The following is a 16,766-nucleotide window of genomic DNA, read 5'->3' on the forward strand; positions in this document are numbered from 1 at the left end:
ACTCACTCTGCTTTAGTAGATCATTTAGAGCAAGTCATATATCACAGAGCAAAAACAAGCTAACCAAGCACATGGCTCCTCCGTGGGCCTTGGCTGGCGATGCTCAGCCAGCACGCCCCTTGGCCACACGTGTGTGGAGGAGGGTGGCAAGAAACAGGAGGTCACAGGGTCTCACTCCTGCTGGGTCTCTCCTTCCAAGGCTAGAGAACTCTCTCTCTGTCCTTCTCTCTCCCTTTCTCCCCCCTTCTCCCACACTCCTCCTCTCTCCCTCCCTCCCCCTTTCTCCCCCTTACTCTCCCTCTCTCCCCCTTACTCTCCTTTCCCTCCCTCTCTCTCTCTCTTTCTCCTCCTCTCTCCCTCCCTCCCCCTTTCTCCCCCTTACTCTCCCTCTCTCCCCCTTACTCTCCTTTCCCTCCCTCTCTCTCTCTCCTTCTCTCTCCCTCTCTCTCTCTCTTTCCCTCTCTCTCCCTTCCCTCCACTGTCTTCCTTTCTCTCTCTCTCTCTCTCTCTCTCCTCCTCTCTCCCTCCTCTCTCCCTCCCTCCCCCTTTCCCTCCCTCTCTCTCTCTCCTTCTCTCTCCCTCTCTCTCTCTCTTTCCCTCTCTCTCCCTTCCCTCCACTGTCTTCCTTTCTCTCTCTCTCTCTCTCTCTCCTCCTCTCTCCCTCCTCTCTCCCTCCCTCCCCCTTTCCCTCCCTCTCTCTCTCTCCCTCTCTCTCCCTCCCTCTCTCTCCTTCTCTCTCCCTCTCTCTCTCTCTTTCCCTCTCTCTCCCTTCCCCCCACTGTCTTCCTCTCTCTCTCTCTCTCTCTCTCTCTCTCTCTCTCCCTCTCTCTCCCTCTCCCTTTCTCCCTCCCTCTCTCCCCTCCCTGCCTCTCTCCTTTTCTCTCTCCTTTCCCCTCTCTCTGCCCCTCCCTCTCTCTCACATGGCTGGAGGAGTTGACCAGTCTAAAATTTGCAGAGAAGGTCAGCTATCTGGAAACCCAGGGAAGAGTGGATGTTACAACTCAAGGTTTAACTTGAGGAGTTAAAAAGCAAATGAAATAACATATGGTTAAGAGTCAGAGGAAGAGGACTAACACAGATGCACACTCCTTCATCCACCCATCCACCCATCTATCCATTCATCTGTTCACTATTTACACACCTATAGGAACAAAGCCCAGTGCCCTAACCCTAACCCCTACTTCTAGGGAAGCAAGCAGTCCCTATGATATCAGAGGTCTCTGAATGTAGAGGAAGGCACTGTGGTAAATCCTGGAAGGCTTCCTGGGGAAGAGTCAATGTGAGTGAAGTCAGGAGCTGGGATGAGATTCAGACAGACAGAACAGATGCCAGGGAAGGGCGTCTCCTGAGCGTGTGTGTTGGGGGGCATTGGTGTGAGCGTGTGCCAACCTGGCCAAGGGCCTGGAGGAGAATTCACACCAACAGTCCCTGTGTGAGCCTGGAGGCCACGCCAGCCCTGTGAGCTGCGCCCAGCCTCTCAGTGATGAGGTGTGGGGTGTAATTACTGAACCGGAGCCCAGGCTGAGTGGAGTGGGTAAAATGCTGACCCAGAGTCCAGCGGGGCGCAGAGCAGAAGGAAGATTTCATTAGTGTTGGAGAGGAAGGATGTCCCCGCTTCCCCGGAGGCCGAAGGGCAGGAGGTTGGCCGGGCGGGGAGGCTGACCCCATGGCCCCTTAGTGGCGACTGAGCAGCCTGGGAGGATGGTGGCACTAACGGAAGGGGGAGGGAGAGTACGGCTCACCCAGCAAGAGGGAGGGCGGCTGCCAGAGCGGGCAGGAGCTCCCCTTGAGAAGAGAGAAGCCAGGCTACAAGAAATGGAAACCGCGCCCTGTGCACAGCGACGGGGCTGGTGGGGTCTCCTTGGGGTTTTTTGGTGCTCCGCCCACGAGAAGCCCCTCTCCTGCTCTCCAACGGAGCCCTGTTCTTCCAGCCTGGTATCTTACACTGGAGCCTTTGTAAGTGACACGCCAGAGAGGGGGCCCCTTGTTTCTGTGCCGTCTCTGCCCCAGGCGGTGAGCGCTGCAGGTCTCAAACGTGGACCAGGCCGGTATGTGGTCACGGGAACAACAGCAGGGACATCCCTGATACCTCGTAGCTTTCAGTTGCTGCATTTCTGTACCCCCACCAGAGTCAGGCCGCAGTGTGAGGGCCGCTATGACGAATCCCCCCCCTTCCTCCTGCCTCCCCGCTGCTCCCTGGGTCTTCTCTCTCTCTCTTCAGGCTCCAACTGCGGCAGCAGCGGGGCTGGGAGCCCGGGAGCCCATGCTGACAGGTTCAGTGGGCCGCGCAGGGCCAAGGGCACTCGTCCCTGGCATTATCACCAATCATCACGCAGCACGGCTGCTGCTGCCCCCAGCAACCCAACTTCCTCTGGGGTCTTCAGTCTGTTGAAGCCACTGAGGGAAAACAGACCCTGTTGCATTCCGTAGGCTGGTGGGCATGGCGGCAGCCCCTGCGCACTGCGGGCGGGTGGGCGGGCGTGGGAGCAGCCCTGGCAGTCAGAGAGCCAGGACTCGGTGCACCTCCCCTCTGCATCTCTTCACCGGCTCCAGGATGCTACACGGTACCTGTGAATGCCCAGTGAATTGCTGCCTCCCTGGAGAAGCAGTACTGGGGAAAAAAAAATCAGTTTCAACAGCAGCAAGAGGGCTTTGGGCTAGACAGGGAATGAGGGCTCTGGAGTCAGCGCATCTGAGTTCAAGGCCAACTCCATAATTTTCTGTGTGATTTGGGGCAGGTCACTTAACCTCTCTGTGCTTTGGTTTGCATTTATATAAAATGGGGGAATCAGGAGTGTCCCTACCCTATAGGGTACTGAAATGATTAAGGGGGACCAGGCACATGACTGGCACGTGGTAAGAACTCCAAGATGGTGGCTACCATTGTTAATGTAACTATTATATAGTCTGAGAACAAGGAGGGGAGTGGACATGATTAACTCCAGGGCATTTACCCCAGGAAACTATAGACTCATATTCTGGATACACTAGAAAGACATGACATTCTAGCTATGGTTTCTATCCCGATGGCCCCAGCCACTTCTACCCTGCCACACCGTTATGACAACTGTCCGGGGCCACCCCCACCCCACCTCAGCTCTGCTCAACCTCTGCCTCTCACCTCCACCCCATCCTGCCCCATCCCACCCCCTCCCTTTCTACCTGGCTCCACCCTTGACTTCTCCACCTAAGTCTAACCTGACCTTTGCCCTCCTGAGCAGACCTAGGCAGCCCCACCCACCCACCCACACACCTTGCTGAGTCCAAACTTTTGTTTCTCCCTCGGGCTTGGGGTGGGGCTGGCGAGCCTGGCCAGAATCAGGGGCAGAGCTTGAGGGGTCATTGCCAGGGTTTCTTGCCCTTTGCCCCTTAGACTATGAGTTCCCCAAGCCAGTGAGCATAACGTCTTCAACACCAAGACCCGCTCAGGGCTTGAGAAACGATGCACTCGCTGAATGAATGAATGAATGAATGTTGATGATGATGATAATGACCCTGGGAATTTACCTGGCATGACGCTAGAGCACTTGAGTGCTTCTTCTCATTTAATTCTCATACCTGCTCCAAGAAATAGCCCCCATTTTACAGATGTTGAAACTGAGGCTCAGAGAAGTTAACACCACACCGCTAAAAATGACTGGATCAAATTCTTTACTACGCTCTTTCCATCTTAGGGCAGAGTTTTTTCACCAGGTGTTCGTGGCTGTGCTTCAGGGGGAGAAAGCTGTGAACGCCGGAAGAGCTCGTGCAGAGAATGAGTGTGTGCGTGCGTGTGTGCATAGTTACTCTGGAGAGGTTGCACAGGTCTTACCAGGCACGTACATGCTTGTTTGAACATATGTGAATCCATCCGTCTCTCCACCCTTCCTCCCCCGTCCATCCTCCCATCCGCTCCCAGAGAGCCGTTTGGCCAATTTCACGAAGCCCCTGCCTGTGCCAGGCCCAGTGCTGGCCCCTCCCGCCACTTCTCCGGTCTCATGACACATGACGTCGCTTCAGAATACGAACTCTGAGATGCTCTGGAATGCCCCCCCTCTCCCCGGGCCTGGGTGACTCGGAAGGGCTTTGCTGCCAGTGTCTGGGCTGCGTGGGTGGCTGCACTCTGTCTGAACTCGTCTGGGCCCCGGGTGGAGACTGCTCCGGCGCTGGAGCGTGAAGGGGGAACCCTTGGGCGGTGCGGCCGCCAGGACACAAACGACGACGGAGCCTGTGCCCTGGCCTCCCCTGCGTCCCCCGCAGCCTGCATTAGTCCTGCTCCCTCAAGGGGCATGATCCGTCTTGACAGATGAGCACGTGCTAATGCATAAGGCTGTGGCCCAGAGCAGGCTCTTCCCGAGCCCCTGTGCTAGTCCAAGGTCTTTTCTCCTCCCCGGGTGGTAGAGAGCGGGTGCTTGCAAAGGAGACCAGAAGGAGAAACTGAGGGGCGGGGGGCAGTAAGCATTTTCTGAGCTGGGACTGTGTTCTAGCTAGGGGGACACTGTCCCCCACGCTGCATACTCACGAATGCCTTCTGCCTCACCCTGTAACCTCCATTGGTGATAGTTTTCTGCTCGTGGAAATTGGGGGTTTCAAAGGTCAGATAACTTGCTCAAGGTCATGAGCCCCCTACCCCGCCCTGTGCATTTGAAGCCTGATTTTCCTGACTCAAAAACTGTACCCCTGGCCCTGGCCGGTTGGCTCAGCGGTAGAGCGTCGGCCTGGCATGTGGGGAACCCGGGTTCGATTCCCGGCCAGGGCACATAGGAGAAGCACCCATTTGCTTCTCCACCCCCCCCTCCTTCCTCTCTGTCTCTCTCTTCCCCTCCTGCAGCCAAGGCTCCATTGGAGCAAAGATGGCCCGGGCGCTGGGGATGGCTCCTTGGCCTCTGCCCCAGGCGCTAGAGTGGCTCTGGTCGCGGCAGAGCGATGCCCCGGAGGGGCAGAGCATCGCCCCCTGGTGGGCAGAGCGTCGCCCCTGGTGGGCGTGCTGGGTGGATCCCGGTCGGGCGCATGCGGGAGTCTGTCTGACTGTCTCTCCCTGTTTCCAGCTTCAGAAAAATACAAAAAAAAAAACAAAAACAAAAACAAAAAAAACTGTACTCCCACCCCTGCCCTCTGAGGGTCTATACATAGTCTTGACATCACTTTGTAATTTGCAAAGGTGATCCCACTTGGCTTCTCTGCCTCCCTGAAGCTCCCCCACCCCTTCCTTCTGTCCCAGGCTGATGCTCCTTTGTAATGAGAAGAGGACTTGATTGTCTAGTCCTACACCGCCAGTTCGCTGAAGGCAAGGACTCCCGTCTCTTCTGGTCCATGACTGGTTCACAGATTTAGCATAGTGCCTGGCAGGTAGATGGTGCTTCATAAATATTTGTTGAATGAAGGAATGAATACCTCGATGAGCCCCAGAGCAAATAATAATCAAGGATATGTTTGCAGAATGCTTTATAGAGAGAGACAGCAGTTTCCCTTAACTTTGTCCAACCCGGTCCTCACAGCAACCTTGGAAGTGGCCCTACCTGCAATTCACAGATGAAGCGCAGCCCAGATGCGCGTTTAGTAAGAGAAGTGGGACTTGACCCCAGGGCTAAACGATGCTGCGCTTTCCCCTGCCCTGAATGACCTCAGCGTGAACGTCTGTGGAGCACCGAGGAACGTCCCGTGGAGGCACGGGAGGCGGGGTGTGTGTGTGTGTGCCTGCTTTGCTTTCTGAAAGCTCGGAGTCTATTTGAAGAGACCAGACTTATGCATGCGGAACATTTGGGAAATGGTACAAGACAGCAGCTCGTATAGTGCTGAATTGCACATAATCAGGTGCCAACCACATTCCCTTCCTTAACTAATCTGAGCCTTTTAATACCAGATGGGGACCCTGAGAATAGATTCCCTTCCCTTTAAAAACAGAGGAGGAGCAAAGATGGAGGCCAAGGGGAAGGCTGTGGTTCACTCCTTTTTACAGCACCCTCGCCCGGCATAGCACCTGGCCCACAGCAACAGTGACAGTGACAGTGGCAGTGCCACCCTCCCCCTTCCCTGTCACTGACCACGCCATGCGCCGGGCGCCTGCTAAGGGCCTTACAAACAGCAGCTAGCCACTCCTCACCATGATGCGGTCCATAGAAGGCGAAGGTCGAGTTCAGAGAAAGTGCTCCTCGGGCCCAAAGTCATAGAGCTCATAAGAGGCCAAATCAGGATTTGAATCCAGATCGAGCCCCCGCGCCCCCTCCCCAATCCAGGCTCCTCATCTGACACTGCTGCCTCCCCGTGTGTCATGGAGCACATAGCGGACTGCCCTGCGCACGAGGGTGGGAAGAGACACGCCTGAGGGAACCAGGAGGCGGGCGGGAGGGGCGGAGGGGATGGCACGGCTGTGTGTTACATAACCTCAGACGGGCGCACGCATGTTTCCACCGGGTCTCTGCACGTCTCTGTCTGGCTCAGCCCTCACTCCCCGGACAGCCTCCTAAGGAGTCCTATACGGGTGCTCACAGCACAGGGGAGTGAAAGCTCTGCCTCCAGAGGCTCCTGAGGGCACGAATGCGCTGGGGGTACATATTAGTCTGCCCGGGTGCTGGAACAGAGGGCCACAGTCTGTGACTTCAATGACAGATTTATTTTCTCACGGTTCTGGATACTGGAAATCTGGAAGTCTAAGATCAAGGAGCCAGCAGGGTTGGTGTCTGGTGAGAGCTCTGCTCCTGGGTTGCAGATGGCCGCCCTCTCTTTCTTCCTGTGTGCTTACGTGGCCTTTCCCTGGTCATGTGTGGGGCGCCAGGGGTGTTTCTCTGACATCGTTCTTATTAGACTGTCAGGACACTAACCCCATGGGAGCAGGGCACTACCTTTATGACCTCACTTGAGCTTAATTACATTTTTAAAGCCCCCCCCCTTTTCAAATTTAGCACACTGGGGGTTAGGGCTTCAACATATGAATTAGGGATTGGGGAACACAACCACTGAGTTTATAACGGAATGGATGAGGAAGGGTCAGAGCCAGGGACAGTGCATGAGGTAGCTCACCTGCCGGATTAGAAGGAGCCGCAGCCACTGACGCCCAGGTCGGGTGGGGCTGGCGGGATTGCTTTAGCAAGTACGCCACATTGGGGACAGCAGAACAAATGGCCCCTGCAGACAGGTGACTAAGGGCAGACTCCCTGTCATCCCACACAGTTCTCTGCTGTCTGTCCCAAGTCCCCAGGAGTGAGTCTAGTGTCTTTTCCCTCTTGCCCCTCACACATAATATTATTCCTCCTTAGATGCAGTCTTTGTGAGCATCTCCTAGGGGCTATGTACTGCATTGTACATTGCATGTGTCTGTTTATCTGTAGGTAATACCCACCACTTAGGGCAACATCAGGAAGAAATGAGCTATTGCGCGTGTAAATATTTAGTACATGGTTGATATATGAGTAACTAAATATTTGTTGAATGAATTCATCTTTACTTGGGAGAATGTGCTTCTTCCTTTGAAGGGCAAGGCTGACCTGGTAATTGTTGGTTTTTCCTTACTAAATGGGACACTGAGCAAAGATCATTCCTTCACGCATTCATTCCTCCAGCACTGATTGTCTGCACCCCTGCCAGAAACCAGGTGTTAAGCAGACAGTGTAGAGCTAAGTCAGCAGTGGTCTCTGCTCTTTAGGAACTCACAGTCCAGAGGGAGAGACAGACAAGGGAAGGGGCAATGAGTGCTCTGATGGGGAAAGAGCCCCAAGTGCTGCAGGGACCCCAGGGTGGGTACTGACTTGGGACCAGAGAGGGATTCCTGCAGGAAATGACACCCGAAGTCCCTCTTCAAGAAAGAGCAGCGACTCCCCAGATGGAAAAAGGTGTGAGGGATGTTCAAGGTAGAAGAAACTGCATGTGCAAAGGCCCTGAGGCACAACCATAGAGGGTACCTTTGGGAATAGTGATGGTCTCTATGGCTGGAACCCCAAGGAGAGCACCAGAGAACAGGGGGATTGGTGGAGAAAGCCAGGCTGCAAAAGGGCCTCGTCATTTATGCTTAAGCAGTTTGAATCTTGTCTTGGTGACTTTGCTTTATTCCCACTGCTCAGAGGAAGACAATTTTAAACATCTCTGGAGGCACTTTACTATTCCTGACCTGTAAAGTGGAACAGTTAGTCTGTACTCTGCCTCGTCTTCAGAGGGTGGTGGGGAGGATGAAATGAGAGGAGGGTGTCTTAGCCTCATAAACTTTCAAGTGCTGGTCCTAGTCTTCAGGTGGTTTGGAGATTACAGAGGCCCGAGGGGGGAGCAGCTTGGTGCTCCGCCCAGCCGTCTGAGAAGACTGAGGGCTGCACCGCCCTCTCCTCACCAAAGGTCCCTTCCCTGGTCCTTGATGCCTGGCCATCCTGATGGGTCCTCTCAAGTGACATGTGGCTCCAGTCCCACGCTGCCTTTCTTCCCCAGCAGGGAGGGCAGGCAGGGGGAGAGGGTCAGCCCCTACCTGTCACTATCCAGGGTTCTGGACCTCCTGAATTAGACAGAAAAGTCCTGGCAGTTAAGAGAGCTTAATCTTTGCATCTGTGGGACCCAGAAGAGCTCTCCCCAGCTCTGTGGCCCCCAAGTCCTCAGCTACCAAAGGAGGTAGTGACAGAGCCCTGGACTCCCAATTCCTAATCCCACGTTTAGGCCGGGTCACTTCAGATAGCGTCTCAGCCTCAGTAAGCCTCAGTTTCTCTCTGTGGTGATGAGTAGCTGTGATCTGTCTGACTCACCAGGATGGCAGGGCGGGGGGTCGTGTGCATCGCACAGCCGTGGGCCGTGTAAGCGGAAGGGATGGAGGCTGTGAATGAATTACACCTTCCCTGGGGCACAAGATGGACCTCGTTTGGGTCTGAGAAAGCATGAGTGCCAAATAGGTAAAGAAAATGACTCAGGTCCCCAGCCAAGTCGCAGGACACCTGTGTCCCTGAACGGGCAGCTGGTGGGCTGCACTGAGGGGAAGCGACGCCTGAGGGGCCCTGTAACCCTGGGGAGTGACTGTGCACCTGTGTGAATGCGGGTGGCCGTGATGTCGTTTGTCGTTTCGCCCTGACTCTGCATGCACCCTCGTGCCTGTGTGTCTGTGTCTAGTCTGAGGCCCTACAGAATGCACCTGTGGGTGTATTGTGGCTGTGAGTGTCTGTATGTACAACAGCGATGTCTGTGTGGGCTTGCGGGACTCACGCCCATATTTGTGTGACGATGTGTTTCTCTGTGCTTGTGAGGTCACATGTACCCCGTGCTCTGCAAACGTGGTGTAGAGGGGGAGCTCAGGCTGCTCACAGCTGGGGGAGGGGCAGTCCCCCCCCCCCCAGGCTAGCAGAGAGCAAGCCTCGTATTTTGGTACTGCAGGGAGCTGAGGAGAACCCCTGGGGACCCAAACTTTGCGCTTTTGCAGAAGTTGAAACAGGAGTTGTGGTCTGTGTGATCTGGAGCTGAGAATTCACAGCAGGCAGACTGCTTCCTAAATTCAGCACCAACTCAGCCTGCCCCGGAGCTGATGGCTAATTAATTCAGGTGGGGAAGAGAAGTATTACGGAGAGAGTGAGGAAAGAAACAGCAGAGAGAGAAAGCGAGGGCCCAAAGGGGCCGAGGGCTCTTTTGCTGTCCCCAATTCTCTGTCATTAGAAGGTGGCCCTGTCCTTGGAGGAGCAGGAGGGCCCCTTCCTCCCATGACAACCTAGTTGAATGTGTTTTTCATCCCTCCCTGGTAGAGCAGACCCCCCCACACACACACACACACAAGCACACCCCATGAACTCAGGCGGCAAATTAAATAAGATTTCTCTTGAAGTCAAATGAAATAACGCAACACGCATACATTATCCCAGAAACAATCTGCTGCCCCTTGAACCCCACCCATCAGCCAGGCGCCTGGTGGGGTAGACCGCCCCCTCCCGCTAGTGCGGGCCGGTGGGTGGGCGGCCGGGCGGGCGTGCAGGGGGCAGGCTGCTGCGTGGTCCTCGGCGCCCCTGTGGGCCCCGGGCCGGCCTGGCCCGCCCCGCCCCTCCGGGGTTACCCGCCCACCCGGCGCTCTCCGCGCGCGCGGCTCAGGCTTGCCCCCAGCTGGCAGGCAGCGGGCAGGCGGGCGCGCGGCTCTGCTCCGCGCGGTCCACGGCGCTGTTCATTCATGATTGGTACTCGGCCCCCGGAGACCGAGCCGGAGCGCCGCGAGGGGAGCCGAGCGTGCGGCAGTCGGGGCGGGCGGAGCGCGGCTCCCGCACCGCACGCGGCACTGGCTCGGTAGCCTCGGCCGGGCGGGCGCCCGCCCTGTGTCCAGCGCCAGGCAGGCTCTGAGGCACCGTCGTCGGCCCCTGGAGAAGGAAGCCGCCGGGCCCGGTTCCGAGGGCTCGCCGGGAGCCGCTGGCCCTGTGAGTCCGTGCATGTGCGGGCTGAAGACGGGCAGAAAAGGCTCCCAGCGCCCCGGCCCCACGCTCGCTGAATAACAAGCTGCCAGCGAGCTGCCGGGTGCTTTTTCTCCTCCAGTTCGGAGTAGCGCATCCACACTGGTTTCTGTCCAGGGCAGGGGAGGGGCTGGGCCCGGGGTCCCAACTCAAGTCTTGGCTGCCATGGGGGCCGTCATGGGCACCTTCTCGTCTCTGCAAACCAAACAAAGGCGACCCTCCAAAGGTAAGCCAGCTCCTCTTCCTTTTGTTCCCCTGCGTGGGTTTGGGGGTGCTCCAAGCTGAGCTGGGGTGTGCCACCTGCCTCCCTCCGCCCGGACTTCCCTCTCCCTGAGGACCAGGCTCCGGTTCCTGCATCCAAAGGAGTGAGAAGCTGGCGAGAGGGTTGGTGTGAACAGCCCTGCAGGCGCCTGGGAGGGAGCCAGAGTGGGTGGGAGCCTGCGCTGGGGGTGATGGGCACCAGGACCCTCCTCCTGGGGAAATCCCGAGGAGCAGAAGGAAGGGGCATGTTCATGGGTGGGTGGGGGGCGGTGAGTGAATTGTCTGGGTGGAAATGTTGGGAAGCCCTTCCTGTTCCCGTGACGGCAGGCGATTGTGTGGCTGTGGGCACCCAGCGAGGGTACTCGCACATTCACACATTCACACGCTCCTTGGGGCCAGGGCCAGTGCAGACCCGGGAGCTCGTCACCAGGAAAAGGGTGTTCTGACTGCCCAACCCAGAAAACCTCTGCAAGCCAAAAGGAATCAGCTGCTGCCAGGCGGTACACCTCCCAGGGCTCATGTCCTGGTGCCTCAGGGAGTCCTTAGGAGACCGGGCATCTCACAAGGGTGCTGCCCTGCTCAACCGCTGGGAGCTGAGGGGCCGTCAGGGTGTGGCGGAGAGGTGAGCTCGCACCAGGCATTAGAGAACACGGTATCCTGGGGTCCCTCCTGCCTGGCTCCCGGTCCATAGCCGCCTTTCCCCAGCTGAGACGCGCCCAGACTCACCGGCGGGACCGTTGTTGTCGAGCGGGTCCGTGTGAAGTTGGGGCGGATATGTGTTGCTCCGTCGAGGACGATACCAGCCTCCTGTCCAGCAGCTAGAAAGTTGGTTGTCGGAATAAAGAGACCAGATACAGATAGGAAATGGAAAAGGATGGGTTTTGTTTTTGTTTCATGCTCAAATACTACTGTGCGCGGCAGAAGGATTGCAGTAACCTGGCACTAAAACCTTCAAGTTCTGCCACTGAAGCTCAGGTTCTGGTGTGAATCCCTCCGGCAGGGACTTCAGGCAAGTCCCTTGACGCCTACTACTGGCCACTGGTTAGATCTGCGTTAGGATAATGGTGGCCCCCGGGGTGCACTCTTAGGACTTCCGGTTGGTCTCCCCTGAGGACTTCGGTTAGTCTTGCCTGCTACTGGGGGGAGGTCTACATTGCAGAGCTCCCCAGAAATAACCTGTTCTCGAGGGTTCCACACATCTGGTCCCGTCCCCAGAGACAGCAGGCTGGGTGCACACTGAGAAGTGGGTTCTCTGGGAAGAGAGCTTAAGGGAGGAAGCTGGATTGGTGTTTACAGCCTACAATATGGAAGAGGTTGATCCATTCGTCCCGCTGAGGGACACATCCTCCTGGCAGGGGACGGACTGGTTGCCCTTTTAGCAGTCCTAGACAGGACAGACAGGTCTGCAAGCCTTGGCCCACGGCCCGGACATTCAGAGCCCTCGGATACTGCTTGACTCGGAGCAGAGTTCAGTACCAAGCCCCGTCTCTTCTCCCATTATCTGTCTCTCTGACCACCATCTCTCTGACCACCATGCAGTCCCCAGAGGCCAGGGGACGGGGGGACAAGGATCTCAGCGAGGCAGCTAGGTGTCCAGTGGAGTCTAGGTGTGAATCCCTCCCTCTGTGACCTCAGGCAAGTTGCCTCACCTCTCTAAGCCTCGATTTTCTTACCCATAAATTGAATGAGAATGCTGCATCCGGGCAGGACAGTGGGTGTGTGGGAAGTGGATAGAGGGAGGGAGGGCGCCTCCTCAGAAACTGTAAGGGCTGCGGCCCCCAGGGACCCAGAAGATATTGTTGAAAGGATGTGAAGATCAAGTGAGTGATGGTTAGGGAGCTCCGGGCACAGGGCTGGGCGAAGATTTTTAGCTCAGACATTACTGTCTGCCATTCCCTTCTCCCATGCAAAACTCCAGGTCACCCGGGATGAATCCCCACCGGATTCCCCGTGGCTGGAGCTCTTCGCGTCTCTCTCCCAGGATTCTAAGAAGGAGAATAGGGGGCACCAGCATTCAGTGAGCCCCTACTGTGTGCCTGACCCAGCGCTGGGTGCTTTATCTGTGCGTTGGCGTTTAACTCACACAAGCTGTTGGGTGGGCCGCCATGACGCGGCACCCTGAGCAGTCAGCTCCTCTCGCCCAAAGCCCGGTGCGTTGCCTGGAAGTGGCCAGGGCCCACGCTGGGTACAGTGCCCCGGGCATTTGCCCCGTAGCAGTCTTATTTTACTGTGTGGTGCCTCGGAAAGCTAATTTGCAAAAGACCCTTCCTGCAGAGAGATGGCTTGGAAACCGTCTGGGAGGCTGGTGGTCAGGGGTTGTTTCCTGGCTGGGTCCCATCCCCGCCTGGGACCTCAGTGTCTCCTCTGTAGAAGGAGGTGGTTACATTAGACATTTCCTCAGGTTTCATCCAATTCTCAGATCTGAAGATTTGTTTTTGCTCATGCTCTCACCAGAGCGTCTACTGTAATCTCTGAGACATCAGGCTCAGATCTAATTAGACGTTGTCAGAGGGAGAGGCGGAAGTTTACGACTCAGGAGTCGGTCTCCCTGCTGGGTTCAAATCCAGGCTCTTAGCACTTACTGTGTGACGGAGCCTTATTTTCCTCGACTCTAAAACAGGGGCAGTCGTAGTTCCCACCTCAAAATAGCTGTGTGTTGTGTGGATTTCAAGGATAACAACAAGTCGACTGCTTAGCACAAGCTCTGCTACATAATAAGTGATCGGCGAATTCTAGCCGCTGTGAAATGTATGGCTCTACTGCTTGGGGCCTGCAGATGCCTAGAGCAAGGGCATCCTGGGAGTAGCCAGTGCCTCTAGGCTCTACGGCTCGTTTCTAGAACCTTCTTTCAGCCTTGTCTAGGTAACTAGGACCCAAAACCAAGGTGCGCAGGTGCTGGTCCTGCTGCTACTGCCCCTGCTGACCTCTGCTCTGTGGCTGGCCCTGAGAGTGCCTCGCGTGTCTTGAGAACATAATTGTGTAACACATGTATTTTTTAAATAGAGCAGAAAATCTATGTGATTATTAGTCCCGGGAGAGGGAAGCACCTGCCCACCCCGCGTGTTCAGGAGGAACTTCCTCAAGGCGGCAGAAATCCCAAAAGTGTAAGAGTCATGCCACTGACTAACAGCATTCTGATATGGTTCCTGTCTCTGTTTGGGAACTTTGTCTTTTTATTTTACTTTTTTTTTTAATTTTTATTGATCAATTGATTTTAGGGAGAGAGAGAGAGAGAAAAAAAAAATAACATCGATTTGTTGATCCACTTATTTATGCATTCGTTGGCTGATTCTCGTATGTGCCCTGACTAGGGATCAGATGGTGCTCTAAGCAACTGAGCTACTCAGCCAGGGCCTTTGTTTGTCTTTAATTAAAATGATGAAAGCCCTGCTGTGGAGGGGAGGGGGGCGGGTTCAGCCTCTTACACCCTGGTCCCAAGTAGAATCCGACTCCAATAGTTCTGCATGTGCTTAGCATACCAAGGACATTGCTCTGGGCTTGTGTGCATTCAGTGCAGAAGGTTTAGGGATTCGGAGTGACCAGAGGAGGAAGCTGCAGATGGGGCAGCTGGGACTGTGGGGGCAAGAGGATTTAAGGAGGGAACATCACTAGACTAAGTACCCCTCCACGGAGATCTGCCTGTAAGCAAATAACCCCACATTGCAGGGGTGGCTGGGTTATCTGTCCTCCACGACTGAGGGAGGGTATGTACTCAGAACCTTCAGGGAGGGCTGAGCCTGGGGTCTCCAGAATGCTCGTTTGATGAGATGAGCACGCTAAATCCCGCACGGCAAGTTAGAGACAGATGTGGGACTGGACCCTGACTCCTGGACCAGTGAGCACGTCGGGAGGCTGGCTTCGGGGTTCATTGATGAGGCAGCTCGTTCAGCCAGGAGCGATCTGGGAGACCAGCAAGGGGCAGCAGAGCATAGAGAAGTCGTCGTTCTGCCGTTACAGGGTCCTGGACTTGAGAGACCTTTGGAAAGTCGACTCACCTTGGAAATGCCAGTTTCCTAATGTCTTAAGAAGAATACTGATTTACGGAGCCCTTTATGCTGTGGACGTTGTCTGTTTCTGCCTGTCTGTCCATCCTTTCAGCTCTCTATCACCCCCCCCCCACCTCCTTGTCTAATAGTTAAAATTCTACCCACATTTCAAGACTTCACTGAGCTGTTTCCACATTCTGGAAGGCTTGCCCAAGCCCCGGAGAAAACGGACTTCTTCCATCTACATTCCGAAATCTTTTCAGCTGTGCATTCTCATGACTCTCCAGTCATGCTTTGGCTTCTGGGATGGATGGTGGTTTTCACCCCCTCCTTCACCCCAGAACGCCGGCTTCCTGGGGGGAGCTAGTCTGAGTCACCGAATCACCCTCCGCAGCCTGCAGCTTGGCTCCTTGCATGTAGTAGGTACTCAATACATCTTTTCTGGAAGAAATGATAGATAACGGAATGGCCGCCTGCTCTCTGTCCTATCCCTTGAATTGCAGCCCCTTGCGGGAAAAGTTAGCATCCCCCTGGACTTCCCGTTACCAGCCCTCTGCCTGGAAAGAGTTCTGTTCCTGGGTCCGCCGGCTTTGAATTGGCTTTGTCTACGAAGGGTTCTGACTCTTGTTTACCATGAAGCAAGGAAATGCTGAGAACAGGGTCCTGTTCCCCAGCCTCCTGTTAGTCACAAAACTATAAGGGAGTCCACACCCAGTGCCGGGTATGGTTCTGGTCCCTCAGTCCTGGAAGGAACTCGGCGGCGCTCAAGACAAACGGACGGAGGGAGATGGGAAAGACAGAGAGACGGAAGGGAAGGGACTACCACCTAATATCAGTGCAGATGTGCAGCCCGGTGCCTGGAAAAGGACTGAGTCTTGGACCTCTTTGTATACCTGGAGGGGGGCTCCACTCAGTAAATGCTTCATAAACGTGCAAGGGGACAGGGAGTGGGAAAAGAAGTGAGGGGATGAATGGGCAAATAAGTAAATGTCAGAGAAAATGCATGATAGTGGGGATGATCGGGCGAATGAGTGCCTGAATGGATGAATGGATGAATGAACAAACGAACGTGTGCATAAATTAGTGAGGAATGAAGTCCTAGAGAGGCGGGAATAAAAGCCTTTCTTTGCACGAAGAGCCGTGATTGTGGTGCCACCCAAATCTTGGATCTCAGCCTCCCCACTGTGAAACGAGGCAGGAGTCGGTGGGAGAGAAAGCCCTGACACAGGTAATCGATAGTGAACGTACAGCCGGTGCTTCTTAGAAAGCTGAAAACGAGAAATTCGCTCTCAAGAAGAATCTTGGTAATATCTTGGATACCAGGACGTATGTGTTGTCTTTGGAGAAGGTGGGAAGATGGGAAGGCACCTCTAAACTTTCACTCTTCTGTTGATTCATTCAAAAAACTAAAGTAAGGACTGGCCCAGGAAGGTCTCCCTTGTATTCCGGGTTCATGGTAACCTTATCTGGGCGAGATCAAGAACCTGTATATTTGTCTACCCCTTTACTTGTTCGCTAAAAATGCCCTTGAACGTTGCTTCCCTGATATCTCTGTTCAAGATCCACTCTGGCTGCCCCACTCTCCTTCCTCCCCTACCTCCTTGTTCCCCTGGCGAACTCCTACACATCCTTCAAGAGCTCATTCAGTTTCACCCCTCCCAGGCTCCTGCAGGCAGAGCACATCTCTCCCTCCCTTGTTCCCCGACAGCTACAAATCTTGCACACTGTGCAATTGTGGATTCACTCAGTCATCTCTGTGACTGGCTCTCAGGGAAGGTGTCTTATTCCAGGGCCTCTGTGAGACCTGACCCTCCGGGGTCCAGGCTCGATGGTTGTCGGATGTGGGGACGTCTGGATGGCTGGACCAGGGTGTGTGTCGCTGATGGCTCCACGTAGCGCAGGAATGCGGCGGCGCAGATGAGCAATCCAGGTCCGCTCGTGGGAAGAGGCACTGCAAAGTTCTGCATAATCGCCTGGCGCTGATGTTCCAATTCATCAGGCAGAGAATGAGCAGTGCTTAGGAGGCAGGGACGGGGAAGGAGGCAGGGAGAGAGTCAGGGCGATGCTACCTGAGAATTCTGGAACCTTCAGAGAAACTTGCCTTATCCTTAAATGCTTCCCCTCCCTCCAGGTAGTATTTTAAATAGGT

General features: G+C 55.3%; 1 protein-coding gene across 6 annotated transcripts in view; it reads left to right on the forward strand.

Moving 5' to 3' along the window:
* KCNIP1 (potassium voltage-gated channel interacting protein 1) overlaps positions 1-16,766 on the forward strand; it is a 292,783-nt gene that overhangs the window by 84,403 nt on the left and 191,614 nt on the right. For 4 of the 6 annotated variants that reach the window (XM_066343211.1, XM_066343214.1, XM_066343213.1 and 1 more), the window contains exon 1: positions 10,064-10,596. The exons of the other annotated variants lie outside the window; for them this stretch is intronic. In XM_066343211.1, the coding sequence (XP_066199308.1) occupies positions 10,536-10,596 (61 nt within the window). In that variant the 5' untranslated portion in view covers positions 10,064-10,535. Of the gene's footprint in view, positions 1-10,063; positions 10,597-16,766 lie in introns of those variants that run through there. 6 annotated transcript variants of the gene reach the window in all.

The sequence above is a fragment of the Saccopteryx leptura genome, chromosome 6, assembly GCF_036850995.1.
Source record: "Saccopteryx leptura isolate mSacLep1 chromosome 6, mSacLep1_pri_phased_curated, whole genome shotgun sequence".
Classification (NCBI taxonomy): Eukaryota; Metazoa; Chordata; class Mammalia; order Chiroptera; family Emballonuridae; genus Saccopteryx; species Saccopteryx leptura.